The sequence below is a fragment of the Aquila chrysaetos genome, chromosome 2, assembly GCF_900496995.4.
Source record: "Aquila chrysaetos chrysaetos chromosome 2, bAquChr1.4, whole genome shotgun sequence".
Taxonomy (NCBI): domain Eukaryota; kingdom Metazoa; phylum Chordata; class Aves; order Accipitriformes; family Accipitridae; genus Aquila; species Aquila chrysaetos.
In genome coordinates this window covers 46,773,302-46,800,575 of record NC_044005.1, presented here as the reverse complement: position 1 = coordinate 46,800,575, position 27,274 = coordinate 46,773,302, and the positions used below count along the sequence as shown (strand labels likewise).

Genomic DNA, 27,274 nt, shown 5'->3' with positions numbered 1-27,274 from the left:
AAAAGTGTGTTTTAAAGAATGTGTACTTTCTGTGTAGTTGTATCAGTAGTGGTTCCTGGCGCTAAGTTGCTGATAAACTTGGAATAAGATACAGACTATAAGGCTTATGGGTATTACTGCAATAATCATCTTTGCATTTCAATCTGATACTATTAATGGACAGCATTGATATAAAACACTGGGGAAAAGGAACCTGAGTATCCTATGGATTACTGTATCTTAAAGTGTTAACTTTAAAAAGATAGTAAAAAAAATCTTCAGTGGCAGGTTTTTTTTGCATACCATGCCTTTAATAGTCAGCACTGGTAAGAATGTTTTTCTGAACTTCTCTTTAGGTTTTGAATTAGTTTGGCTTCTTCACAATAGACTTAATGCCATTTTCCTTGATTAGCTAGAGAACTAATTCATGATGGTTTTAGTCTTCCATGAATCATCTTACGAACATTTTGCAATGTTATTTCTCAAGGAAGTCTAGAAATCTAGCTCAACAAACCCAGCTTAGCAAAACTGGGCTCTAAATGTCCTAGAAACCAATATTCTGTTATATATAAGAGGAATTCTGTGCATTACTGTAGACAAATGTAAACATTGTAATGTAAGTAGAAAGCACCTGTTTTGAACAGATAGTCATAAGTTGAAGCAGTTGAAATGTCTGGACAGACTTCTTCAGTCAGCCATTACTGAAGGAATTCTGGTAATAAATAGATGTAACATGCTTGATGATGTCGTTTCTGGCAGTTTTTTGAAACTTCAGATTCCAGCTAAGTTCTGCCATTCAGTCTTTGAGACTGAAAAAGTACATGTTAGGCTTCCATCATCCATGTTCAATTAGTTGAATTCATACAGACTACTATAGACCAATTAGAATGAGCATCAAATAAAAGATTTTTATAAAAGATCAGGTATGAGAGTTGAGCGTGGTGTATAGGATTCTGTGCAACTGCAGGTACATACAGAGGAGCTTGTTTAGGGGTGTTTTCTGCCAGTTTTTTTATCTTAGTCTACCTTGCACAACTTCTGGAAAGGTTTTTCCTTTTTATAGTTCCAAGTGGGCTTCACAGAAGTTGTGGGAAGTCTGAGCTTAATATGAATCAATACTCCGGTGCCAGGTTATCGGTAGTCATGAGATATTCCTAGCTGTTGTTACTGAGGAAGTAAAACAGAAGCATGTTTGTATGAGCATCTTTGTATGAGCCATCAAAATGCCATTATTTTAGTCAATAAGTGGCTCTTATTTTCATTTTAATTTGTCATTGTGCTCTTAATACTGGCAAGCATTCAGTTCTTGCCATCAAGAGTGTACACTGCATTTCCAGCTCCTCCTGATTATCCTTACCTGCTGCTTCCAATTGCAAATGCAACAAACCATCTGCATTCAAGTATCACGTGCTATTTTTGAACTTGATACTACTTAGAATGGGTGTCTCAAGAATATTGGTTAGCTCTGTACAGCAGCCGTATTGATTCTCACTTTCCCTAGGCTGAATGTTGAAACTGGGAATGGATGATTAATAATTCGAGCAAGACATTTCCTATATAAATACACTTCTGTCTGCTGACTAGGTAGATAATAATGCATCTGCTGCCAAGGACCCCTTCAGATGCTATTAACTTCCCAGTTTCTCAGAAGCACGGATACAGAGAGTGATGCTATTTAACAACATGACAGTGCCATTCCTCTTTGAAAAGAGATAATACACTCCATAGAAATATTACTCACTATTATTTTTAATAATCCCTCTTTTATGTATGATGTAAGAGTTCGTTTAGAGCTGAGAAACAGGGCTGGATTTCAGACTAAGAATTCATTTTTATACACAAGCATTTTGCAAGCTTTTGTTACTTACATTTTTGTTACAAACATCTGATGGCAAGCCTAGGGAGGTGTGGAAAGTGAAAGGGTTTTTTGGTGTGAGAGGGTATTCCTTTAGGTTATAATGAAGTTGCCTCTCATGATTGTCCTCCCTTCTCTTCCTTATGTCTTTCATGTAATTCACTGGGAGTTGTAGCTGAGAAGTGCGTATTTAGAGGATGGGGTTTTTTGCTGCTCTTCTATATATGAGTGTTTTAAATTGAAGTGTAATTACAGCACTTTTTTGACCCTGCAGTTTGTGGAAATCATCTTGAAATCATGCTTGAAAAATTTGCTGTGAGATGCGGACTTTCAGGACTTAATGGTGAGACTGTGGGCTGGCCAGAAATACAGCCATGTATGTGGTTGTTAGGGATTGTAAACCCATTAGAAGTGGAAGCTGCGTTTGGCAAAGTTGAGAAACTGCTGATTTTGTGTTTAGAAGACCACATGCTGTTTTCTGTGGGCAGCTCCTGCAATCAATGGATCAGTAGTCCTAAATAGCACAAAGTGCCAAGAATGCCCTGAGTCTTGTTGCCAAAGAGCAAGTGTAAGTGTTACTCAAACACTCTTCTCTCGTAATTATTTCAGTATGATGTGCAATAGGAGGTGCCCATCATTCTCTTCAGTCTCCATATATACGTGGACTTTTATACACTCCAGAGAGCTTTACTTTCATATTTTACCTCTGTCTTCTGCTGCATCACAGAAAGTCCTCACTGGTTTTAAAAGAAGTAAGAATAATTCCCAGTCCAAGCACGCATTTTTACTTTTGTGTGCTTAAAGGTTCTCATGCTGTCTTGTAAGACTTTATCTACCTTTGTCTTGGACTTCTTTTATCTTTGTCATACTCTGTTAAATGATGCAGTGCCCTCTTACTGTAAGAATAAAGCATGTGCTTTTACCTTGGTTATAATAAAGTCTACTAAACTGAGAATTTCCCCCGTATATGTTTTGCTAGTGCTCAGGTTTCTCATAATTTCCCAAGCAGTATCTGAAATTTCAGAGCGTGGTGTTACAGAAGTGGCAGACCCCATCTCTAACTTCCCTTTACGCCACGTTTCTCCTATGTGTAAAAAAGAAAAGTACAAATACTCTTGTGGTCTTTTGAAATAAATATAGGCAGAGTTAACCTTCCTGATGGATTCTAAAACTTTGACTTCTGAAGTAGCTGTTGTCTTTTTTTTTTTTTTTTTTTTTTTTTTTTTTTTTTTAATTGACTATATATTTCTTTTGGAGTTCCTGCAGCAGGGCTAATTTTGAATACTTGGATCTCTGAGTGGAGCCTCCTGTCCTTTGCAATAGTCATTTTTGCGCAGGCTGCCAAAGTGGTTACCCAGGTGTCATTGTGTCATGACATCTACCATGGGCTTCCATCTCTGCAGGTACAGCAACCTTCAGTATCAGATCAGATTCTAGGCAGCAAGTAGTCTTATGCTTTCTTTCATTTTGCATGCTGCAGGGTAACTGGTACCCTAATGTCTTATTCAAAGTTTCTCCAAAATGCTGGTATTTTCTGTTTGTGAATTTAGGTCCAAATTCAGAAACTTTGTATTATGTTTCTCAAAGCACAAATATTTTCCAGTAACATACCTCTTTTGAGAATTTGTCGTTCTGAGAGACTTTCCAAGACCTTAGTAAATCATGTGGATTTAACAGGATTTGCTGACATACGAGATGTGTGCTGATTATAATTAGATTACACCTTCATTTTTCATACTTTTCATTACTTTTTTTTCTGTTACCATATTTTTGTGCAAGTGGCATGTCTGTTAGTAAGCTATCAAACAGTTGATTTTCTGAAGAGCTAGCTTAAAGCATCCATGCTTGCTTGCTTTTCTGAATTACTATTTTTCAATCCTAGTGACTTTTCAGTTTCAATTTTTGTTTCAGTGTATTCCTGCACTGAAATAAGATCTTTGTTGCAATTTGGTTGTCTTGTCTTTTTTTTTTTTATGTGTAGCAGATGTGAAAGGAAGAAAAGCCCGAACAAAAGAGTACTTAACATGTATAAAAAGTAAACTTTGTTGATATTTATAAATACAAATTTACAAATGCATACATACCTATGGCAATTCTGATTGCTACTGAAGCTTTTGTGACAGTAGGGTATTTTCGGGGTCTAGCAGGCTGCTGAAAATTATTCAATACCAATACTGGGATTATAACTGGATAATTATAGGCAATTAGCCTAAGGTCTTTAAGTAGCTTGCAAATGTTAAACAGTCTACAGTCTTTATGAGGCCATTATATGTGTCTTTGAGGTATCTGTAACTGTCTTATAAATATGGATACTTCCATGTTGTAGGGTAAACTAGAAAGCAGTGAGTTGACTTGAGAGTGCTAATTTGCAATGGACGGGTCCAGTTGTTCAATGTTACTGTCTCCTGAGGTTAGGATAACTAGTAAGATGAAAATTTGGAATTTTAGTGGTGTGCTACTGAAATCATTGTTTCAGATTATGGTTCAAGCAGGGGATTTCAAAGACCTTACAATGCTGAGAATAAAATGAGTTCATTGCACTATAATTGGAATCCGTGGCTTTTGAGGATTTTTGTTGTGGTCCCAAGGCACTTGCTGTATCTCCTCAGTTGCTGGCTGACTGTGACTTCCATTGGAGCCCATCAGTAACGTGGTTGAATCCTTCCAACTGGCTACTAATCAATATCACAAGCCACTCAAGTGTGCACTGGTGTTTGGGCTGATGCCTCTTGCCTTCTACTAGAAGGAAAAGAGGTGAGTAAAACTGGACAAGAACCTGCATAATGTCAAATACAGGCCATGGTCTACAAGACCACCCAGATAAAGGTGGATGTTACGGTCACTTTTTCAATCTCACAGGAAAAATCTCAGGGTAGGGGACTGAATACAAATTTTGCCAGTAAATACAACTGTGTGTTTCTTCTCCTTTCTTTTGGCCACCCAAGCGTGCCAATCCTTCTTTCTAAAATACAGCTCCAAGAAAAACTGACTTTTGAAGACTTTTACTGCGGTTTGGAAAAACTGCTTTGTTTTCCTAGTGAAGTAGTGTTTGGACTCTGATGTCTTTAAGCAGTGTACAGCTCTGTGTTTTATTTGAGTGTTGTGTGAGCTGTTAAATCTGAGAGGCCCAGTGGCAATGAGGACGTGGACACTCGTTCCTGGGCGCAAGTTTTACTTGTACACATTGGAATGAAGCCTTTCCTTTCCTTCTCTGGTAGTAACTATCTTCCTAGTGCAACAGACTGACAGTGGAAAGAGGGCAAAGCTGTCTTGGAAGCAGACCTGATTTTGGATTATTATGGAATTGGAAGTGTGTATGCATAATTGTTTCATGTTGTAACCCATTTATTTTTTGTGTTGTCTGTCATCCAACGTTCTTCAGATCCTTCTGCTGAGAATACTTCCAGAATTTGATTATATATTGTTGTTTACAAGCTAAAACCATTTTCTCAGGTTAGGATTTCTCTTATCTCGCCCCTTACAGTGGCTTTTTTCATTGACACCTGTTTTACCTTCCTCTTTTCATTCTCAGAACACACAAGCAAGGATCTTAGTTCCTTGTGCTATTTTCTCAATTTCTGTATTCGCTTCCCATGTCCTAGTAGTTTACATTCAAGCTTCCTATTCTCATCCCGATGACAGTCAACAATCTCACTGTTCATAGAGTTTGAGGCAGAAGGGGCAGTAAGATCGTCTGGGTTGACCTGTAAGTCATGAGTCACCACATTACCTTTCCTTTCAATCCGGTGACTTCTAACTGGAGTGCATCTTCTATAATAATACCCAATCTTGTTGAAAGACAAGATGTACAGAATCAGCTGCTGTCCTTGTTAACTTCTTCCAGAGGTTAACCACTGTTGCTATTAAAAATGTCTGCCTTATTCATACTTTGAATTTGCCTGGCTTCAGATTCTAGTCATTGTTTTTTGTTATGTCTTTCTCCAGTTGGTTGAAGATACGTGGCATTTTTCTTCCTGTGTAGGTAATTGTACATGTTAATCAAATCCACTTTTTGTTCCTTGTTTTAGTAAGCTAAACAGATTGATCTCCAAGGTCCACCATAAGGCATTTTCTCCTGCCCTCAAATAACTTATGTGGTTCTTTCCTGCACCATTTCCAGGGTTTCAACATGCTTTGAAAAATACAAACACCAGAATCAAACAGTGTTTTAGCATCTGACTATGTCTTGATACGCGGAAAATTGCTGTCCACTCTCCCCCCATTTCTTACTACTTACCCATCTATATATGCAAAAATTGCATTAATCCATTTTGCCCCAGCAGCATGTTGAGAACTAATGTCCACTCTGACCCATTAATCCTTTTCAGCAGCTGCTTTTAGGGAAAAAGTTGCCTCGGTCCTAGTGTTTAACTGTGTGTCAAGTTATGTCAGTCTGGTTTTTTTGTTCAAATGCACCTAGTTTACTAAGCAATCCAGAGTGCTCTGTATGACCTTATTGTCCTCACTATTTTTCATGTCTCCAGGCTTTGTGTCGCTTGCAAATTGCACTGGCAATTTGTATGTATTTCAGACCACTGGTGAAAATTTCAGTGGCTTCAGGCCCAGTGTCAGTTCTTACAGACTCCACTTGCCACAGAATCACAGAATGGCTGAGTGTGGAAGGGACCTTTGGATATCATCCTGTCCAACTCCCTTGCTCAAGTGCGGTCACCTCAAGCAGGTTGCACAGGACCATCTCCAGATGGCTTTTGAGTATCTCCAAGGATGGAGGCTCCACCACCTGGAGACTCCCTGGACAACCTGTGCCAGCGCTCAGTCACCCTCATAGTGAAAAAAGTGTTTCCTCGTGTTTGGAGGGAACCTCTGGTGTTTCAGTTTATGCCCATTGCCTCTGGTCCTGTCACTGGGCACCAGTGAGAAGAGCCTGTCTCAGTCATCTTGACATCTTCCCCTCAGGTATTTGTACATATTGATGAGACCTTCCCTGAGCCTTCTCCTCTCTGGGCTAAACAGTCCCGGCTTTCTTAGCCTTTCCTCATAGGAGAGATGCTCCAGTACCTTTGTCATCTCCAGGATGTCCATCTCTCTCTTGCACTGAGGAGCCCAGAACTGGACACTGTACTCCAGATGTGGCCTCATCAGTGCTGAGTAGAGGGGAAGGATCAACTCCCTCAACATGTATCCTTACACATGTTTTCATTTGGCACAGAGAACAACTTATAAATTCTCTGAGCAGTCACTTTGTAGTTGATTTAATGTATTTTCACTTATTTTTCTTGTCATATACCATCATCAACCCCTCTATTTCACCAGTGTAAGAAACTCGAGTGTTCAGATCTACTGCTTACAAGGTACTTAGACTCATCTTAACAATGCTCTCTTTTCCCTCAGATTTTTATTAAAGTACATGTTTATGTGAAAGCTGGAAGAAACCAACAAGTCACATTTGTACTTGTTTAGCTATTTGTTTAGATATTAATTAAACTACTTCTTGATGAGTTGGTGCTTTTGGGATGCATTGTACTGTAATAATGACTACTGTTAAGCTTTGTGCTAGAAAATGTATATGATTAAATATGTGCATTCAGAATTAATGTTTAGTATTGGGTCCTTAGTTGTATTTCTTTTCGCTTGGTGCTCTATACTTATGCCTGGAGTTATACTTTTGCAGGAATAGAATACGATTTTGAAAATTTTTGAATATATGCAAAAGCCTGCAGACACTGTTAACGTGATGCTTAAGGTGCTACATGTTAAACATATAGCAAGAAAGGGAAATCTAATCCCATTGTAGAGTGAATTGGATCCAGTTTTGTATCTACAGGTTCAGTTGTTGCTAGTTAAAGCATCATTTGACTTCTGAATTTTCATGATTATGTACTCCAGTGCTCTATCCTACTTGTAAAGATGCTGTAGGGAATCCTTTTGCATTTATCTAGCTTAAATTATCACTGTGACTTAGGACTTTGAAGATGAGAGAAATTACTGATACGCAGAATCTACTCCTTAACTGTCAACAGTGATTAACATTTTAGGTGTATCTAGATTTTTAATTGATACAATAAAATCTGTTTTCCTCAGCACTTGATAGAACTAACATTCTTTTCCAAATTCTTTATGACCCTAGACTTGCAGTCAGTGATTGTATACTGTTGCTTCAAATTCTTTTAAATAGCTGCAGTTGAGTAAAATATCTTTTCTTGCTGTGGGTCCTAAACCAATACATAGTATCGCTGACTCTTGTTACGCAATTATCGCAGACTGCTGTTTTGGGCAAGCTATCCCCCTTATAGCTGTCTGTGAAGCTCTCCATAGAGAGCAAAGAGGGAAATGTCGCTGATCTTCTGTCTCTCACCTTCACATGCTTACATGTTTGCCTAACTGAAAGTCGGGTGTAAATTTGCCATTAAGAAGCTTTTGTTTAAGATGTGAAGAAAAAAAAGAGTAAAGAGAAGCTAAGACGGATGTGCAGACTCGTTCAGAAGTAAAGTATAATATTGAATTCCATTTCTTTTAATTTTTCTCTCTAGAGTCCCTCTGGCCAAAGATTCGTGTTCCCCTGAAAGTTGTTAGGACTGCAGAAAACAAACTTAGTAACCGTTTCTTCCCCTATGATGAGATTGAAACAGAAGCAGTGTTGGCTATTGATGATGATATCATTATGCTAACGTCCGATGAACTCCAGTTTGGTTATGAGGTAAGAGAATTGGTTTTTTCCTGTCTCTTAGGCTGTCTGCTCCAATGTTGCATGTGTATATAAAGTAGAGGAAGCACTGCACAGTCTGCTGATTCAGATTGTTGCATCTCTCCTTACCTTAACAGTTCAATGCTGAATGAAATATTTTTACAGGTAGTCATTACTTTATGGAAAAAAATGCCAGCTAACAGAAAATTTTTGGTAACTGGCACAGTAATGCCACGAGACTCCAGAAAATGTTGTGTAATTGGTGTAATGGCAGCAGTCTGGAGACTGGATTGCATTCTTAACAGTTTCAAACGGTTTTCAGACAAATCAGAAGTGCTATCCAAGTTAACGTGTCTTGATGGACAAGACAAGTTTCAGAGATTAAGTGTTGGGAACAGAGGAGGCCTCTTGAGGACATGCCAAAGTAAGGTGGAGTGCAATGAAAAGAGGAACTGAAAAATGTCAAGGAGGGGACACATGTATCATAGGCTTGAAATGGCAAAGCTTCAACAGCTGGTGTTGTAATGAGGGTATCAACAAAAAAAGTTTGTCCAAATCAGTTACCCATGGCAGTACAAAGAGGTGACAGTCTTCATAGGCATTTGAGTTGTTTGTTAAAAAGTGCACTTACTTAAAGCAACACTGTTGTCTTCCTTCCAAAATTTTGGGCTGAATGAGTTAAGCTTTGTCTTCCATTTGTATTTGAGTATATGACACAGTCCATAATCTGACATTACGGTTATGTGTGTATTTAAGACAAACGTGCTACATTTGTAAATAAATCAGAGACATTAGAAAATGCAATATCATATTTTAAGAAAGGTTTCAATCGTGTAGTAATACCTGTCCCTGCAATATCAAGAGCAAAACAACACTGGGCTTCATACATGTAAGCTAGAACACGAAACTATTGCCTAAATTGAGTGAAATAATGAAAGCCACTTTTCTAAAGGGTAGAAAGCAAACTAAATGTGATAGTTGTCTCATTTTCAACAATCCCATGTGTAGTTGTTAACACCAGAAGATATTTTGTAAGAGATGTTGGAAGTATTTCTTTAATGTGAATACATATGTGGTAAAATACAGCTCTTTCTCCCTCTCAAGTGAAAGACACTGTTAGCAAGTAACGAGCTTTGGACTCAAGAAATGACTTGTGGTAATATAGGTATGCTGATGTAATAACAAAGATGTTAAGTAGTGGAGACAGAGGTTTAATCTATCATGTGTGTCTCCAGAAAGGAAATACTTCGCTTGCCAGGTTAAGAGTAATGGGTTAGTACATGAAGTGTGAAAGATGGAATGAAGAGAAGACAACTAAAGGAAGGGGTTTTTTTGGCCACATATGCCTTCTCTATACTCCGTTGTCTACACTGAATGTTTTAAGCACTGCACTGCAACAGCAGAGCAATCAAGTGTTGGCAGTTCTCGAAGCTGACTGACTTTTGTCTGTGTTGGTGCTTATAACTACTAGTTTTGAGGGTGAACTGATGGGATGAAAGATAACAAATCCATAATGTGCGTGCTGTGTAAATCCTGTCTCCATTTGCAGTTTGATTTTCATTTTCATCGAGCTGTCTCAAAGTAAATAAAAATAAGTCTTATAAAAACCTAAGTGACTGTGTAAGTAGTTCCAAATGAATCTCTGCTACTGGGAAAGCAGTCTTGGAGGGCTTCGAAGCAGAGATTCAAACTGCAGCTGAGTTTCAGCTGTGTCAGCCAGAAGTTGTGAGAAGTAGAACTGCAGTGCTTGTGTGTCTGAAGCGTTAATTTAAACATCCTCAGTGGAGAATTATCTGTAACTTCACATATATTGAGTCTGGTCACTTAGGCAGGAAAGGGTTATCCTCATGAAAAAAAAATGGGGCAAAGAAAAGTTGACGTGAATTCCCCTGTAGTCAGTGTGATTAGGTGGCAGTTGGGACTTAAAACTCTTCACCCCAGGTCTAGCTGTTGGACTGTGCTGGCTAATTTATTGGCCTTCTGTGGACCATATGCATTGGTTGCAGGGACTATCTGAGTAACAGTCCTTATATTCAGTGTGTGAATGTAACTGTTTGGACACGAGATTGTTTAGTCTGGCAGACTAAAAACTATTGCTTTTGCAGTTTTTTGCATTTTATTATAAATCCTATTCCTTTTTGATTCTGGGAATTCAGCTTACTACACAGCCCCATCGATGGAAAATTAAAATGCCTTACTAAGCAGATAGTTGAGACAAACCCGTGGGTAGTTTGAATACTTATATTTTGAGATAGCTTCCCCCCCCCTATAAAATAAATGAATAGAAATGTCTTTGAATACAGAAGCACAGCCTATTATTTTATAAATACACAATTTTCCTCATATAGAGGGTGGTTGATGTAGATCCTACTCTCTGGCACAGAAATCAGGGGCTGAAGATTGATCTTTCCTGTCCCTGAGTGTCTGTGACTTGCTTGACAGGCCTGAGCTGGCTCCCAGATGTTTAAATTGTCCTCAGCCTGTGATAATTTATTTATCTGTTTATGTGTGTTACCAGAAAAGTATCTCTCAAGCTCTTGACTCATTTGCAGGGGAATCCAGAGGGAACAGTAGCAGCATATAATGTTACTAGAACATTTTCTTTTAAAAGTATGTCTGCTTCTGCTTTGGTCATAAGAAGGGCTGGAAACGTGACATTCAGTAATTTTCTTTTCTCCTCCTGACATCCTTGAGACTTTACATTTAAACATGTGGCAAAACCCCCTCTGTCACAGACTTGTCTGAATGTATAGAGCAAGCCTAAAAAAAACCAGAAAACTTTGATCTCTGTACACTTTCAGCCATAAAAAATTATAGTAACACTCAAAGTGTCAGACATTTTTTACTTGTTAAAAGTGAACTATTATGGTACAGTGATTTATGACATTGCATAAATCTATTGGAGCAAGCAGAAAAATAGTCCCTGTGTGCTGCTGTATTAAGGTAGCAGAAGAATAGTCATGACATTCTGACTTTGAAAAAAGTATTTCTGTTAAGTTACATGATGAAATCACGGGCGTGACTTGGGGCGCTGGAAAAAAAAACCTGTTTAGGGCTAGACAACTTTCCCCGCTTACCAATCTTTGTTGTTCACAGAGGGAGTATCAGAGAGACCCAAGAAAAGGAGCGAGTATTTAGATTATCATAATCTTAAAAAAATTAAAGTAGAACCATTGGCTGCTCCTGAAGGGTTTAGTGTTTGAATGTGAGACTGAAAGCACACGTTGTAGTGTTACCCGCTTTGCATCTCAGCTGGCCTTGGGGCAGATGGCTTAGCATTTCTATCACCCTGAAAAGCAGGGATAACAGTTTCCAAGTATGAAGTTCGTAAAGATTTCTTATTACGTACTTATGCAGCACTTTGTCCTTACAAAGACAAGGTATTTTTATTACAGCCATAATAAAAATAATCTAAATTGGGATTATTGCTCTGAGTCCATGGGTTTTGTTCATAGAAAATATTGGTTTGTGCATTGCTAAGTTTGTGTTTTTCCTGTTGGAAGCTTTTTGCCTTCTGCTAATAGATGATCATATTCTGTCTCAGAGCTGTTTTTCACTGCTTCATGTCTCTGGCATTCTTTAAAAAAAAAAAAAAAAAAATCAACTCTGATGAATTGCATATTTCCCTAGGCTAAAATCATCGTAAAGTTTGAATGCCTTCTTTAGAAGAATTCTTTCATACCCACTTTGACTGTTAAAAGTGTATTTTTCAGCATTCCTTTGTAGGAGGAATAATATAACTCTGCTTACCAAAGACTTATCCATGGCTAACCGCTGGCCGTAATCAAAGCTCTTCTTCAAATTGAAGTTATTTTCCAAATTGTGTGCATGTGAAGCATCGCTTATCTTTTAATGGGCTTTGTGTTTACATTTTGCTTTGGTTTTTTTGTAATAGCACAAGCCATCCCTTTGAGGACTGGAGGAGAATTAAGAGTGCATGGGGCTCTGGGAGGAGAGAAGGAATACTGATTGGTTGGGGTTTCTTTCATTCATAGAGGATAGCCAGTGTTTCATTCTTACAACATTGCCATGGTAGCTTTTGAAATGCTGATTATTTTTCTGTTTATTAAATTTAAAATTTTTCTAGTTGTAATTAGCCAGTTCCTGAAGTTGCATGTCACTTAATATTGCTTCTCTTCCTTCTGGAGAATGAGTTGTGGCAGCTGTTCTGGTGGTACAGCGAAGCAGCACAGAATAGTTGAGGCTAGGAGGCAGAAAGAACTGTGGGGAGGTTAGACTGGAGGGTGTTTTAGCTAGGCTGTTTATGTCACTTGAGGAACTTGACTCGGAAACAAAATTACTATCATTTTCTCTTGGTGTCTCTCTACAAGATTTTTGGTAAAACTACCAAGTCAGAACTTCTATTTGACTTTTCATCTGGGAGATGCTTTGTCCAAAAATACTTATCTTCAGGGTTGTCTAGCAGAGTCATTGGAATAGCGTTGTCCACAAAGAAGCATACCTCCTCTTCACTTGGCAATATGTTTTTCCTTGGATGTGTCCCTTACCACTATTAAATCAGGCTATCCTTCTTTAGTCTGAGAAACCTAATAAGATCACTGGCTAAAATGGAATGTATTCCTAACAGACTAATAAATTATAGGCAACCATCAAACAAGAAAATGGACGGTAGTACAAAATAGAGAGTAGTATAAGAATCATTACCACTATTTTTGTTCTGAAAGCTTCCTTATAAGCAGTAGCTGTATATATTAATTTTGGCACGAAACATGTGTATGGATTTGGGCAATGAGCTGGATGCAGCTATTTGGAGCCTTTCCAGGAATTACCATTGAATGAGCTAGTGATGAACATTATGAAAAAGCCAAGCTTTTCAACTGACTTTGATAGCATTACTTTTAAAAGGAATCTTTGTTTAAAGCAACCAAGTTATTTTTTAGATGCATCAAACTGACAATTTTCAGAGGCCAGAATCAGGGTAGGGTTGAGCCTTACAGTGATACAAAGAAATCTGTATAAGTAACGTGCATTATAGTTGGCTTTTATTTTATGTTGTTCGGACTCTTGAAGATGACACTGAGGGCAAAAACTAGAAGGGATATGAATCTACGGTTCTGTGTTGTGAAGGCACTGAAGTCCTTTGGGAAGCAGTAGCTGACTTTAATCTTTCTTTCAGCTGCCTTTAATACACATGCCATTCTGTCTACAAAAATTCTTAGCCCAGTACGGTGCAGATCTGTAGTGTTCTGTCAAATCCCTTGAGCCTCAGTAGCTTATGTGGTAGTGCCTTTCAACAGCTGGGAGATGGGCATTTTAACAGTCAGGTTTAAAATAGTGATAAAGTTAAATCATTAATTTTTTTGAGTCCTGGAGAGCGAGGAATAAAATTTTGGAAGAGGGAGTGGCCATACCTGTGGTTTTGTGTTCTTTATTAATGTTTTTGACATCATGTTAAAACAGGTATCTCAAGCCCTCACTGGCTTGCCTGCGAAAAATCTGTTATTTTCATAATTAGCTGATGGCACCAACTTGCAACAACATCCTGTGAATTCTCTTCCTTGAGTTCCAAATCTTCTCTGCTTTCAAGAGCTCTCTATGTTAGAGCGTTGTCCTATCTAAATACTATCCCAGTACTTGTGCCCTAGAACTGTCTAGAAAGATTGATTTCTGGATAAAGTACAAGTCAGGGAGTCAGAAGATCTGGTTCCCATTCTTGTTTCCTGTATAATTTTTGGCAGGTTTCCTCATCTGTACGTTTGAAATAATAACTGCTCTCATCATGGGATTCTGAAGCTATATTAACTGACAGCAATAAAATGTGTTGAGATGTATAGATGAAAAGGTATATAGTAATGCAGAATCACAAAAATGTAGATACAGAAGCAGTAACTTTAAGCTGATTGTTTTATCATATTTACTTTGACAAAATACTTGCGTGGAGTCCTTATAGTCCAGGCCTCCCAACTGAAACATACTGGCACATAAAAAGTGCCCAAAGTGAACTGCTGATGAGGTGAGGTTTGCAGGATGGTGAAATTCCAGGTAACACTTTCTTTAGTGCAAACTCAACGGTAGGGTTCCCTTGCCTTTTGTACAGAGAAAAGAAGTTTGCTAGTGAAGTGATCGTTGGGAGATTTATGAGATATTTTCTTGTTGTAGTTGATCTTGCATACACAATGAATTTTGTGTGTGTGTGTGTTTGTTTATACACTACCAACCTGAAACAGAAATTCTTGTGACCTAACAGTGTGTGTTGGAGAGTCAAGACTCATATTCTTCCAACAAATCTAGCAGTTATTTGGATTAAAGGACAAGTAATTTGAGTAATTTGTCTGCAAACAATGCAGATAAATACTAACTTCATTACTGATCAGCAAAAAGACAATCTGTGTGTTTAGCAAGCAAATAGTGCTCAGACCCTTCTAAATAATTATAATCCTTTCTCCCTTTTTTCCTAACACAAAAATTGTCCATTATTTAATGTGGCCAGCAGTGTGGAGAACTGGGGTTGCGTTAATGATGCCCTTCTCCTTGTTCTTGTCTACTGTGTTTGATCCTGTAGTCAGCTACAAAATAATGTATGGAGTGACAGGGATGGTATCTTGATTGCATCCAGCTGTCTGGAACAAGTCAAGGGCAAAGAGGCCTTCCATGTAGCTGTAGATCCATCCAAGCACCCACTAAAGAATACCAGAAATATTAAAATATAAGCCTGTTCCTATCAAAGGAAGCAGGTTGGTTAGATCCAAAGCCAGCTGTGAAAGTAGTTAGGTTGTAGCCATATCTGCTGAAGTTAACATCAAAAGTTCCATTTTAATCATGCTTGGGTTTAGTTAGTGTTAAAATCTTTTTGAATAGTCGGTTGTATTTCTCTAAAACAAGGAAGTTAGTATTGCTTTAGTGGCCTTTTGCTCTGGGCTATGGCTTACCTGAATTGTAGGCTCCTTCCAAAGCAAGCTTGGGCTTTTCCCGTACTTCTTCCAGGCAGCTTCCTATTCCAAGAATTGGGACTTAGAAGAATTGAAGTGATCTTTGCACCACTGTAACGCTACCCTCCCAAAGCAAGATGTGTTGCATCCGCACATTTGCGTTTGCTTGCTGTGTGGGCCTAGTCAGCAGTGTGTCATGTCTTTTTCTCTTCAGGTTTGGCGTGAGTTCCCCGACAGGTTGGTTGGATATCCAGGCCGCCTGCATCTTTGGGACCATGAGATGAACAAATGGAAATATGAATCAGAATGGACCAATGAAGTCTCAATGGTGCTCACTGGAGCAGCGTTTTATCACAAGGTAATATACAACTTGTAGTATACTAAGGTACAACATGAACCTTTTTTAAAGAGCTGTATGTGTGCCTGTCATTGTTCTGTGAGTGTTTTGTGGTGCCATGATTATGTTTTCTACAACAATCAGGGAGCTGATTGCAAACTTTCCCTAAGCCTCTCAGTTGCTGTGAAAACAACTGATTTGTCTCTGCCTGTAAAATAAAACCATTACTTTCATGAACTTACAGAAGAACTCTTGCCAGTTTGCATGACCTGTAACTACATAGCAAATTTTGCAGTGAATGTGGCTTTGTAGCTGGCAGTGTAAGAAAAGAAAACCAATTGTAAAGAAATTTGTATGCTGGTCAGGAAAGGAGTAATTATGCAATTACTCTCCCAAAAATTATTTTTCTATCTGCTAAAGTAGTCCTTGGCTGAAGGCAGTCTCACAGTTTGCCCATAATCCATCCTTAGCTGCCTGCTGTTCAGCGACTGAAATATTTAGAGCCTTATAGTTACTGCATCTGTATTTCAAATTATCTTCTCTCTCTCTCCCTCTATCCTGCAGTATTTCAACTACCTTTACACCTACAAAATGCCTGGAGACATCAAGAATTGGGTGGATGCTCATATGAATTGTGAAGATATTGCCATGAATTTTCTAGTGGCAAATGTCACTGGCAAATCAGTCATTAAGGTGGGACTTTTCTGCAGTTTAGCTTTACAAAGGTTAAAAACATGATGCACGTACTCATATAAATTTATTTAGTAGGCTTCAATATATTACTTTATCTTCCTTTTTCTCTCATTTACCCCTGGTATGGTGTCTTGTTCTCCTTCCATGGTAGAAAAGCCCTTTCAGTAAAACTTTCATGCTAACTGGGAAGAATTGGTTTTTACCAGTTGTTTCTGGTGGTTATTTTAGCCATCTAGATGAGGTATAAAAAAGGTAATTTAAATGGTAGCTATATATATATGTGTGTGTATCTATACACACCCGCATACATATATTTTAACTATTTGAGATCACTAGAGGAAAGAAATTGCCAACTGTCCACAGCTCGCTCTGTCACAGCCTGGCAACAGCTGATTTATAGGAATGTTAATTGCAAGAATGTTAATTGCAAGATCAGCTTTAAATGAACTTTTTATCCCTGAATTAATTTCCTGACATGTTTCGACACGTTTTCAGGTCTGGACATTCACTCTGTACATTCATTTCAAAGCGTGTCAACTTGGAATGAGATTTAGAGGCCACCAGGCGTTACTTCAATTAGCAGGGTCCATTTTCCCATTTGTCCATCATCATTTATTGGGACTGGTGGCTGCGTTTCCTAGAAAAGTCTTTAGAAGATAAAGTGTGTGTTTTTGGTGAAAAAGTTTTTGAGCTGTATGAGGGCACAGCAGAGTAATTTGGCACCTCTGTGCAATTCGGAGAGTCTTGCAGAGTTCGCCAGTCAGCTATTTACTGGAGTGAGCAAAAGAGCGTCTGTTGGATTAATGTTACGGTGAAGTATGGGAAGCTATATTTCATCGCTGTTATGGCTGCAAGAACAAATGGTGTTTATACAGGGACCTTGGCAGTGAGAAAACAGTCATTAAACAGGAATTAAGGAGCTTGTCATCGCCACTTCTTTTCAGTTACAGAAGGAAAAACCCCTCCAAGCCGTTTTTATTGGGCCCCTGTGAATTTTGCAGTCAGCCGGGCCAGATGGAACTGAATGGAGGAATGGAGTGGCTTTCCACCCCCCCCCCCCCCCCCCCCCCTTTTTGAGACAGCTCAGCTTACACTGCAGGCGTGTTCAGAGGTATTGCGCTGCTCTCTGTGCAAGGAGATTAATGTCCCTTCTGTTGATATTTGATGATATCTGGCGTGCCTTTCTGCAGGTGACCCCACGAAAGAAGTTCAAATGTCCAGAATGCACAGCAATTGATGGGTTATCACTGGACCAGACACACATGGTGGAAAGGTGAGTGACCACCCTTTATTCCTCTGATTGCCTCGTTCTGATCCCTAGAATCTTACCCTGTGTCTCATTAGATTAGGATCAAAAATGCTCACTGATTGTATTTCTGTACATTACTGATTTTGAAAGAATGTTGCATGGATTTGATCAGCATAAGTCATTCCTACAATGGATGATGTGACACTGAAAAGTGGACTACTACAAGAAAGGACTTTAGAAGGGCACAATTTTTAGCAGCTTTGCTGTAAAGCCTATAGGACACATGTGAAATTCAGGTTGTTGGCAGTACCTTCAGTAATACCACATTTCTGTTTTACCATGGAGTATCAGCTGTAATGTGTATGAGATTTATTTTTTTTTAAACCACACAGTTGCTAGCTTACCAAAGAGTAACAAGGATATAGATTATTAATAACGTTATTTGAATTTATTTTTTTACATTGTCTTTCTTCCAAAGGTTGTGAAGCACTTTGCTTCCACTAATGAAGGGTATTTGCCTGCACAATTGCATGTCACATTTTTTAACAATGGCAGCATTATTATATTTTTGTGAGAATTTAATTTTGAAATGAAGTATGTATTTGGAAGGGCAGTGAATATTTAGAGTGAAATACTGAAAGTTGGTAAGTACAAGAGTTGCATTCCCTGCTTTACAGTAAAATGGCTTCCCAACCTTGACCAAGACACTAAACTTCCCTCTGCCTTGGCTTCTGAATGCGTAAAACAAGGGAAAGTTTCTTCACTTTTACAAAGCTGTTCAACGCCCATGTTTGAAAAGGGATATCTGGCGATAAAAGTACATACTAGTTATTGGGTGGAATTAACCTGCGATCTAGGACTGACAAAGGCATTTCACCTTGGGCTTCTTGGGCTGTTGCATCTCTCCTGCAAACTTTGGGAAAAGTAATTTGCAGCCATAGAATTGATGAGGTAGGTAAACAGGGGTAGCCATAGTGCTGGAAGAGACCACCAGAAGAGGTTACAAAATAAAATCTGACCTGCATTTAAAATAGGCCATTTCAGATGTGCACTGAGAGGCATAACTTGGTTATCATACCAGTAATCATCTTAACAGTGAGCTTTTTTCTGTCCTTCTCTGAAGTACTCAGCAAATTTAAAGTGTTGTATCCATTTACTGGCCTTTAGCAATGTAAATGATATTTATGTATTGTAATATATGTAATGAATTAATGCAAAACTGCTTAGTAGGTTGGGGGCTTATTTACAAGAAGAGGGCATACGTGTGTAAAAACACATTAGACAACACATGCAAACACATTTATAGTTTGGCTAATTGATTATTAACCAAGCATCATGCCAGGTATTGAAGAGCATAACCGCCAAGGTTAGTGACAAAGTATTTAGACTGGATGTATAATAAGGCTGGATTAAAAAAAAGGAGTATGCAAGTTGGAAGTAAAACGTACCACATTAAGACAGTAAAAATTACTCTGCAGAAAATTTCTTAAGGAAGGGGCTGGAAGCTTTTTAGATCTTAAATTTTAGCTGAAGGGGAAGCACAAGAGGTTGTCCTGTGTCTAGCAATTCTGCACTGGCTTACCGGATGGACTACCTGAAGCCAGTTGAGCTTTCCTATGATCATTCTAGTAGCGTTACAGCACATAGGAATTTTGGTTGTGAGCTAGGTTCTTATTAAGGTAAACACTATAAAAACAGAAGATGAAAAACTGCTTTTTGCTCCGAAGTGCATTAGGATGCAGGGTAAAGGTCAGGTTTCCATGTCTATAGCAATTCTTGTATCCTCAGAGTAAAGTATCATTGACAGTTTATTGAGAACATGTTTAAACTGTTGCCCTGCTTCTCTGTAGATTCCAACAGTGGAGATAGCTGGGCTGTGGGAAATGTTAGATTGACTGCAAATGCACATACTTTTATTTGCCCAGCCAAAGGAGTATATGCTGGGATAGAGTCTGAGTGCAGGAGAAAATCTGGGGAGATATATAGTTTGGGTGTATTCACGCTTCCTTTTGAAGATCAGTAATATACTGAAACTACGTGCTACACCTAATACCTTCTCGCCCTGCGTTGTTGTTATCTGTCTTCAATATAAGGGAGTTATATGAAAACCTGGAAGGGTATCTTTTTTCAATCTTCTAAGCTAGCTATTCATTTTAAGTGGATAGTAAATGATAGCAACTCCTAGAGCAAATTTTCCTAACTTAGCAGTGAGTAAGGCTCTTATGGCTCATATATATATGTATGTATGTTTATGTATACACGCACTAGCTATTTTCAGGGTCAGGAGAGAACCTGAATGGAAAAAGTGTATGCATCAGGGAATCCTTGTCATATTATAAAAGAATAACTTTACAGTGTTGGGTGCCGAGAACAATACCTGGGGTATCAGGCAAAAAGCCGTTATCAGGTTCACTTGCAGCTTCCCAAAGTGCCTGACTCCTTGGTTTTTAGCATTCAGAAATAGTAAGCAGGTAGTCTGAGCTAATTACTTGCCCGGATATCCAGGGATCAACCTTCTGTTTGTGAAACAAACAGTTTATCAGGGTTGTCATGGGCATGCACAACATTCAGTGTCAGGTTTCTGGTTCAGAAATAGCAGAGAGATGCCCAGCAACTGCCTGATGATTGTTTTGTAAGTGTGAAAGGTTTGAGAAGTCAGTTGTGGAGATCTGTCCAGGAAGGACATGTAACTAACCAGTTCTTTTGGGCCTTTTGACACTTCCAGCAGAGACAAAGGAAAGATGGTACAGTTAAACTGTCTCTTATTAAGAGATTTTTTTTTTTTTTTTGACCAATACTGAAGGATATTTACAGCGAATCGTAGGAAAGCCACCACTGCTATTCTTCCTGCTGTGTAATTTCTCCGAGATAAATGAAAGACTTCAGTCCACAGGGTTATCAAGCTCCATCATTAAAATACATGAGCTGAAGAAAGCTTTGAACCAAGAATCCCCTTCTTGCCCTAGGTTAGCCTTTACATCAGGTCACAGAAGAAGCCGTAGGAGGATCTTATAATCCCTGTATTTACATGTGCTGGTTAAGTAGCAACAAGTTTTCTGCCTTTAGCATCTTTGCATCTGGCTCTCAAAAATGGAGAACTCTGTAAAACGCAGCCTAGAGGGCAACTGCCTGTACAGTAAATACGACAAAGGGCTGAGCTGCTTCTGCAGCAACATTAACAGCAGTGTCTTATGTAGGACATGTAAGTATTTGTTAGAGTCAAAATAGGAAGCCATTCCCTTAAGAGGCAAACTGACCAGGTAACAGTTGGCCAAAGGCTGCAGGTGCGGAGTTACCCTACCAAAAAATATTTGGGTTGTAAGGGAGAGGAAACTGATTAAGAGAGACCTTAACAGACATGAAGTTCACCCAGTCTGCTAGGGGCAACAGGGCTCTCAATTTCTGAGTTCACACAATCTTAATTCTTTGTTGAGCACAACTGCATGTTGTCGGCAGAGCGAGGAAAACAAAAAGAGTAATTCTTGGAAGCAAACATATGTCTGTTAGTACGAATTTGCAAAAAACTGTGAACACAGCCAAGAAAAACACCTTCCCTCCATATTAAGATGACATGTTACATTCTCTTGGCTACCCAGCTATCAGCTTTGAATGTTTAATGTTCTAGGTATCCTTTCTGGTTTATATTGTCCAAAAGTGGCAAAGGCTTTGGAATTCAAGTGATTTAGTTCAGTGCAGGAGATGAAATTTTTGGAAAGAGGCGACTTTCCTTTGAACACATTTTGTGGCTTGTGTATGACATTTCGTTCATCTAAAAAAGCCTGTTTCTGATCTTTGAATTTGATATTTCCTGAGGACTAGCTTTTCCGATTCAGCCAGAGTGATTAGAACATACTGATTTTTTCCATTTTTCATTTTTTTCATTTCTTTAACAATGAAATGGTTTCTTGGTGGTTAAAGATACTGTACTGGTATGCTTGAATGGTCTTGCCACCAGCATAAGTTTGGCTGTAGAAGGGTTCAATCTTGATATTTTCTCATAAGACCTCATCTTTGATTTGGGAGTATACCCGCTGGAGGAAAGAGGTCAAATTTGTCTCCACTATCCATTTAGTTTTGTCTTTTGCTCTGAGGGTGCCGCTTAGTTCTGGCTGTGACAACGGCTGATCTGATGTGGACACCTGCCTACCAGGCAGCAGGCTGAGATAACTAATTCATTTCACACCGGCCACCCAGCAGCTGTTACATTACAATGTCTTTCAGTCATTACTGGCAGGGGCAGGATTTGAACCAGTAGACTAGAAGTATTCTGGTATTCCAGAAACCAGTGAGGGCCAGCAGCTGTGCAAACTTCTCACATGCACATCTCCCAGTGCATCTACCTCCTCGCCTGTGAAGTTTGTGGGTTTCCTGCCACGAGACTTCTCCAATACACGCAACTTGGATTACAGTTAGCCATGTTTCTCAGAAGTAACAGATGATTTGGAAGTCTGACCTTATCTGAAAATCAGATCTGTTTTAAGGTATCTCATGTTGGGCATCTCATGGAGGCAAGAGAAACTGCTTAGTGTTCCTGGAGAAAACGCTCAGTTCCTGCTCTCCGTGCTGCTGTAACCTTTCTGTGCCCAGGGCCCAAAGCTCACCCTCCCAGGGGTTCACCTCATTATTGCAGACGTTGAACAGCTACTTGGGTCTCTTTGCTTCAGTCCTCACTGGTGGCTCCTTTGCTGTTTCAGATCTGTGCTACCCTGGAGCAAATAGTGCTTGTCCCGGGTCTAGAGGTTGCTTCCCACTGCACACGGTTTCCTCTTACACTCTGAATTCATTTGTTTCCTAGTCCAAAGATTTGAATCTGGAGGTAGGAAGAAGTATGAGGAGATGAGAAGGTAGCAAGAAGTGAAATATCTGCATTTACCTGTATAAATACTTTATTCAAGTATCACCCCATATGAAGTAGTTTTCTGACACTTTTCTCGGGCCAGAAAATGGCCTGAAATATGAGCATTATAGCTTGAAACAGCTACGTAGAAACGTAGCACTTTAACAACCTGGGCTTTGTGTTTTCCAGTCATTTACTCTAGTTAAGGAGGGAGCCATGGGATGGCTCAGAGGCTGAGGAATTGATTTTGAAAACCAGTCTTGCTGTCCCATCTGCTTCAAAAGAGTGTTTGGGGCAGTGTTGAGCAGTCCCCATCACAAAACTGTCACACTCAGTTGGTGTGATTGACCGGGTCTGTTGAGGAAAATTATCCTGGAGCCGTAGTGACCCCCTAACCCTTCGAAGGGGTCGGGAGAGGGTGCAGTGGTTGGAGAGCGAGAGACCTGCTCTGGGACCGCCTGCAGCACGTCAGCCCCTGTAGCTGGGTCAAAGTACTCATTTCTTTTTTGTCTTCCCTTTTGAGCGGCAAAAGAAATGTGACCTGCTTTCTTGTAGCTGTCTCTGTTATGTGTTGGGGACAGTTGTCACGATTCTTGGTGTGTGAAGTTCTTAAAAGCTATTTTATAAAGTGCGCCGCTAATGTTAGCTGAGCACTGGCTGAGGTGAGATGAGCCAAGTTTTCCCTGCCTTGCTTCCACAGGTACTGTGCCTTTCAGTGAAAGAGTTAAAGGAGCGATGTAAGGTTAAACATCTGTTTGCTTGTTTTTTGAAGCATATGGTTGTTTCCTTCCACAGCATTACTGACACCTGAGATTATTAAAACTGGAAGTGTCATCAATGGTCCAATCTCTTTTGTGCTAATGTGATGCCTTACTGCTTAATAGCTCTTTATTTAGACAAGGAAAATAAACTAGTTGGTTTCATTTTGTAGTTTTAATTCAGCTTCACTTTTAAGTTACAGTACAATCAGCGCTGCCTATACACTGAGGCATGTTTATTTTTGTGGGAAAAGATAGAGCTTCTGAAGAAGCCTGAAAAAAAACAGCCTTTTTTTTTTTTTTTTTTTTTTTTTTTTTTTTCCAGAACTCCGTTTTCACAAAGGCTTGGTTTTTGCAAAACCTTCGTTATGAGCCAAATTGACCCAACAGTGGCCCTTTAAGAGACATGTTGGCAGTTAATCTGTTCTGGTTTACAGCATGTACATTGCTTTAAGAATGACTGGAATTCTAGGGGGAGGGAGAAGGGAAGCTTTGACCTCCATGTGCACATGTGCTGCTGCCAGCATCCCCTTGCTCGTCTCTGTGATTAAATGGATAAATCAAAGAACACCAGCTTCTTTTCAGTTCTCTCTGCAGTGAGGCTCTCTTTTTATTTATTAGTAGCCAGCATGGCTGAAATACTTCCAAGTGCAAGAGGGAAGGTTTCTACCAGTTATGTTGGTGTGGGAGCTGGTAGCCAGCCCGGTTGTTGGGGTTCTTAATTACACTGCTTTCCCTTTCACCAGATCTGAATGCATCAATAAGTTTGCCTCTGTCTTTGGGACCATGCCTCTAAAAGTGGTGGAGCACCGTGCCGACCCTGTCCTGTACAAAGATGACTTTCCTGAGAAACTGAAGAGCTTTCCCAATATCGGCAGCTTGTAAAGGCAGCTGTGAGACAAACCCGAGTGACAAAAATGACAGCTGAAAAGGTGCTATGAGGAATAATATAAGACCCTGAAGAAAAAAATTGCTAGAAAGTGGGTTACATCTGAGGGAGATGGGAATTAATGTTGTATTCCGGTATGTTGTCTTCCCTTTGCGTTGCACAAAGATGTAATGGAAAGCCGAACAACTGCTTCTCTGTTGCTCACAGAGGACTGAATCTATTCATGGGTCCTCCCAGAAATGTCAAACACACACTTTTCTCTAAAGGAGGCTGTGCACCTGGAAGAATAAAGCAGAATCTCGCTCTCTGTGGTCTGACTGGCATGACTGACCTCTTCTATCAAATGTGCTGCAGCTCTCTGGTTTGTTACGCATCCATCCATTCAAAGCAGCTGTCTGCAATGTATAGCTGCTCTCTTTTGGGAGGAGCTTATTGCCTGTGCGGTTGGTGGGCCTCTGTCTTTTGATCTTAATTGTTGGCTTAAGTAACTGTGTAACAAACATTTTCTTCTGCATAGTGAGACAAATGTTTATTTTTTTACAATGTCAACAACAGAAATCTGTGTGCTGTCACATGGTTTAAAGGGCAAAGCATTTTGTGTTACTTAAATTATTTTGTTGCAAATTGAGACACGCAGCAGCTGGGAGGACGGTCTCCTTCAAAGCAGAGACCTGCAGGACAGAACTCCAATTGCTGCACCTCTTCTTCCTGCGTAAATCTCAGGTTTTCTGCTGCATCTGTGCAAAAGACTGTGACTCTACATCAAAACTAGTTGTGTTATACAGAAAAAGATGTATCTTTCAGTCTTATTATATTTTTTATTTTCATTTTCAAAACAGCGGTCAGGTTACAGTTTTACATCGTAGCCATACATAGGAACAACAGCTATGAAATTAAGTTTTTTTGCAGCTGAATCCTCTTCAGCAATCAGTGTGTTGTAGTATTCATTTGTAAAACACTTAAATTTAGAGAAATTCCCAGTTACAGCTTCAATGTGCAGGGATTTGTGTATGTACAAGACACTATTAACGCACACTTACAAACTCCTGTAAATTACCATTGTTGGGAAAACTGTTGGGTCTTCGCTTGTAATTTAAGGAACCCATTGCCACAGGCTGCCACTGAAATATATAGCTTAGGAAGGCTTTTGGAGAAGCTTTATGTTCTTATGAGCATTGGAATTGTTTCTCAATACTGAAATTAACCTGAATTAGAAAACTAAATGCAACCAAATTAGAAATAAAATTGCCTGGACTGTTACTGTTTTGTTTCCCTTTGATATTAAAGGTGATCCCAAGTTGGGCTGAGAAAGGAATCTCTTTTCCAGCTCCACTGATAAAATGTATGTTACCAGATAAGGGTGATTTCACTGTCTTTTGAAACCTCCATTGCTGCCAGTTACAGACACATCCTACTTGATGGGCTGTTTTTCTGTTACACTGCAAGCAACCTTATTCCTCAGATTTTGCCAAACCCCAAACAATAGGACAAGTGTTAGGCATCACGGTTCACCCCCTCTCCTAAGCTGGATACGCAGCAATGACAGAAACCAAATGAAAGTCAGGCTAGAAACAGGAAACATCTGCTCCTATTTGTCTCACCCCCACTAAGACTTATCTTATTGCCCAATGCAGTGGATGTGCTGTGAATGAAAATCATATTGGAACAATAGCTCTGAGGGGATGCTTCACTTCATAACTCCCCTGGGATGTGCCTGTAAACTGTATCGTTCAATTCTCTGGGAACGTTTAATTACTACTAAATGTTTTGCGCTGCAGTCTTTTTTTCATTCCTAAGTTGCTGTGGGAAGGGGCTATTGGGGAGCTAGGAGGATCGCTGTTGCAGTGACAACAACTGCTGTCTGCGCAGTGGGTATCACAAGACAGAGAGGAAGGTTTGTCGCTCACTGTTTCACCTTTGCACCCTCTCAGGTTCATTCACATGAACTTTCTTTCTCAATCTTCCTGTTGATTTATGTCCCGGTGCTCAAGCACCAGGAGATACCGGCGTATTTCCCCTGAGAATTTTGCCTTGAAAGGGTAGCTGTGACAGTGCAGTAGTCACTTCAGTTTTGGCTGTTCTTTTGGGGCTGGTCGCAGCTTGGCAGGCCTTAGCAGTTTAACTGAGTTATAACATCTTCCTTACACAGAGTTGTGAAGCTGCTGTGATTTCTCGGTTCTTTCTCAGTAAGCCAGTAAAAAGTGCACGTTTTGCACAGAGTGTTAAAAGACACGGAGGATTTGAAATAGTTGGTGGAATGGTTTTAGCTGGGGACTACCTAACCAACCCTCCTAAACTCATCTGTAGTCTCAGGTCAGTAAAAAAGCAACAGGTCTGTGTACCTGCGTCCTAAAACATCTGAGTGGATTGCCCTTCCACAAAATGCCCAGTGACCCCAATCAACCATGTTTTGTCCTCTGGTATTTTACAGTTGCTTTTATGGGGCCACCTCATTTAGGTGGTGATTTGTCTCCGATTTGTGCCGTGGAGAAAATTGGGCAGTTGACTGTAAAAATATTTGTAAAATGGCGTACTTCCCCTCTACGTTTATAATTGTGATGTTCTTCATGCAAAATCTGTAAGGGTAAGATGTATGTGTACGTCTGATTTGGAATGAGTTTGTTGTCAATCTTTAAGATCGTTTTTAACTTTTTCGTTGTATATATGTTATTAAAAAAAAAATTAATGTTGGTATATTAAAAAGTAAATCCAAGGAGAGTTTGTTGTATTTCACTTCTGGAGCAGCACAAGGAAACATGAATGCATTTAGAAGGGAGGATTGCAGTGACAGGCTGTTTTGCTACATAAATCTGTGTTAAACTTGAATATCCACAGTGTATTTTAGAAAGATCTGTCAATATTTTGTCTTTCCCGTAACTGGAGTTGGATGGTTGTCTTTGAAGTAGACGTTTGCTCTGCACGAATTCATCCCAGTCACCTTTTTGGGGAGAGTAGTTGTTACTCTAATTGTCCGCCAAGATTTGACAGTAGCATTCATCTTGGAGAAATAGGGAACAGATCCTTTTCTCTTTTTGTGAAGAGAGACAGCAAACGTTAAAGAATTGTGCTTCTGAGAAAAGAGCTTTGGCTGAGTCACTGAGATCGTGGAATCCAGTGTGGTGGCAGCTCTTTGTTTCCAGA

The 27,274-nt window shown here is 39.5% G+C and overlaps 1 protein-coding gene across 1 annotated transcript in view; it reads left to right on the top strand.

Annotated features, from left to right (window-relative positions):
• EXT2 (exostosin glycosyltransferase 2) overlaps positions 1-26,846 on the top strand; it is an 82,146-nt gene extending 55,300 nt beyond the window's left edge. Inside the window, exons 10-14 of the mRNA XM_029996320.1 lie at positions 8,326-8,492; positions 15,585-15,728; positions 16,272-16,400; positions 17,591-17,673; positions 23,991-26,846. Of these exons, the coding sequence (XP_029852180.1) occupies positions 8,326-8,492; positions 15,585-15,728; positions 16,272-16,400; positions 17,591-17,673; positions 23,991-24,129 (662 nt within the window). The 3' untranslated portion in view covers positions 24,130-26,846. The remainder of the gene's footprint in view (positions 1-8,325; positions 8,493-15,584; positions 15,729-16,271; positions 16,401-17,590; positions 17,674-23,990) is intronic.
• The last annotated feature ends 428 nt before the right edge of the window (positions 26,847-27,274 follow it).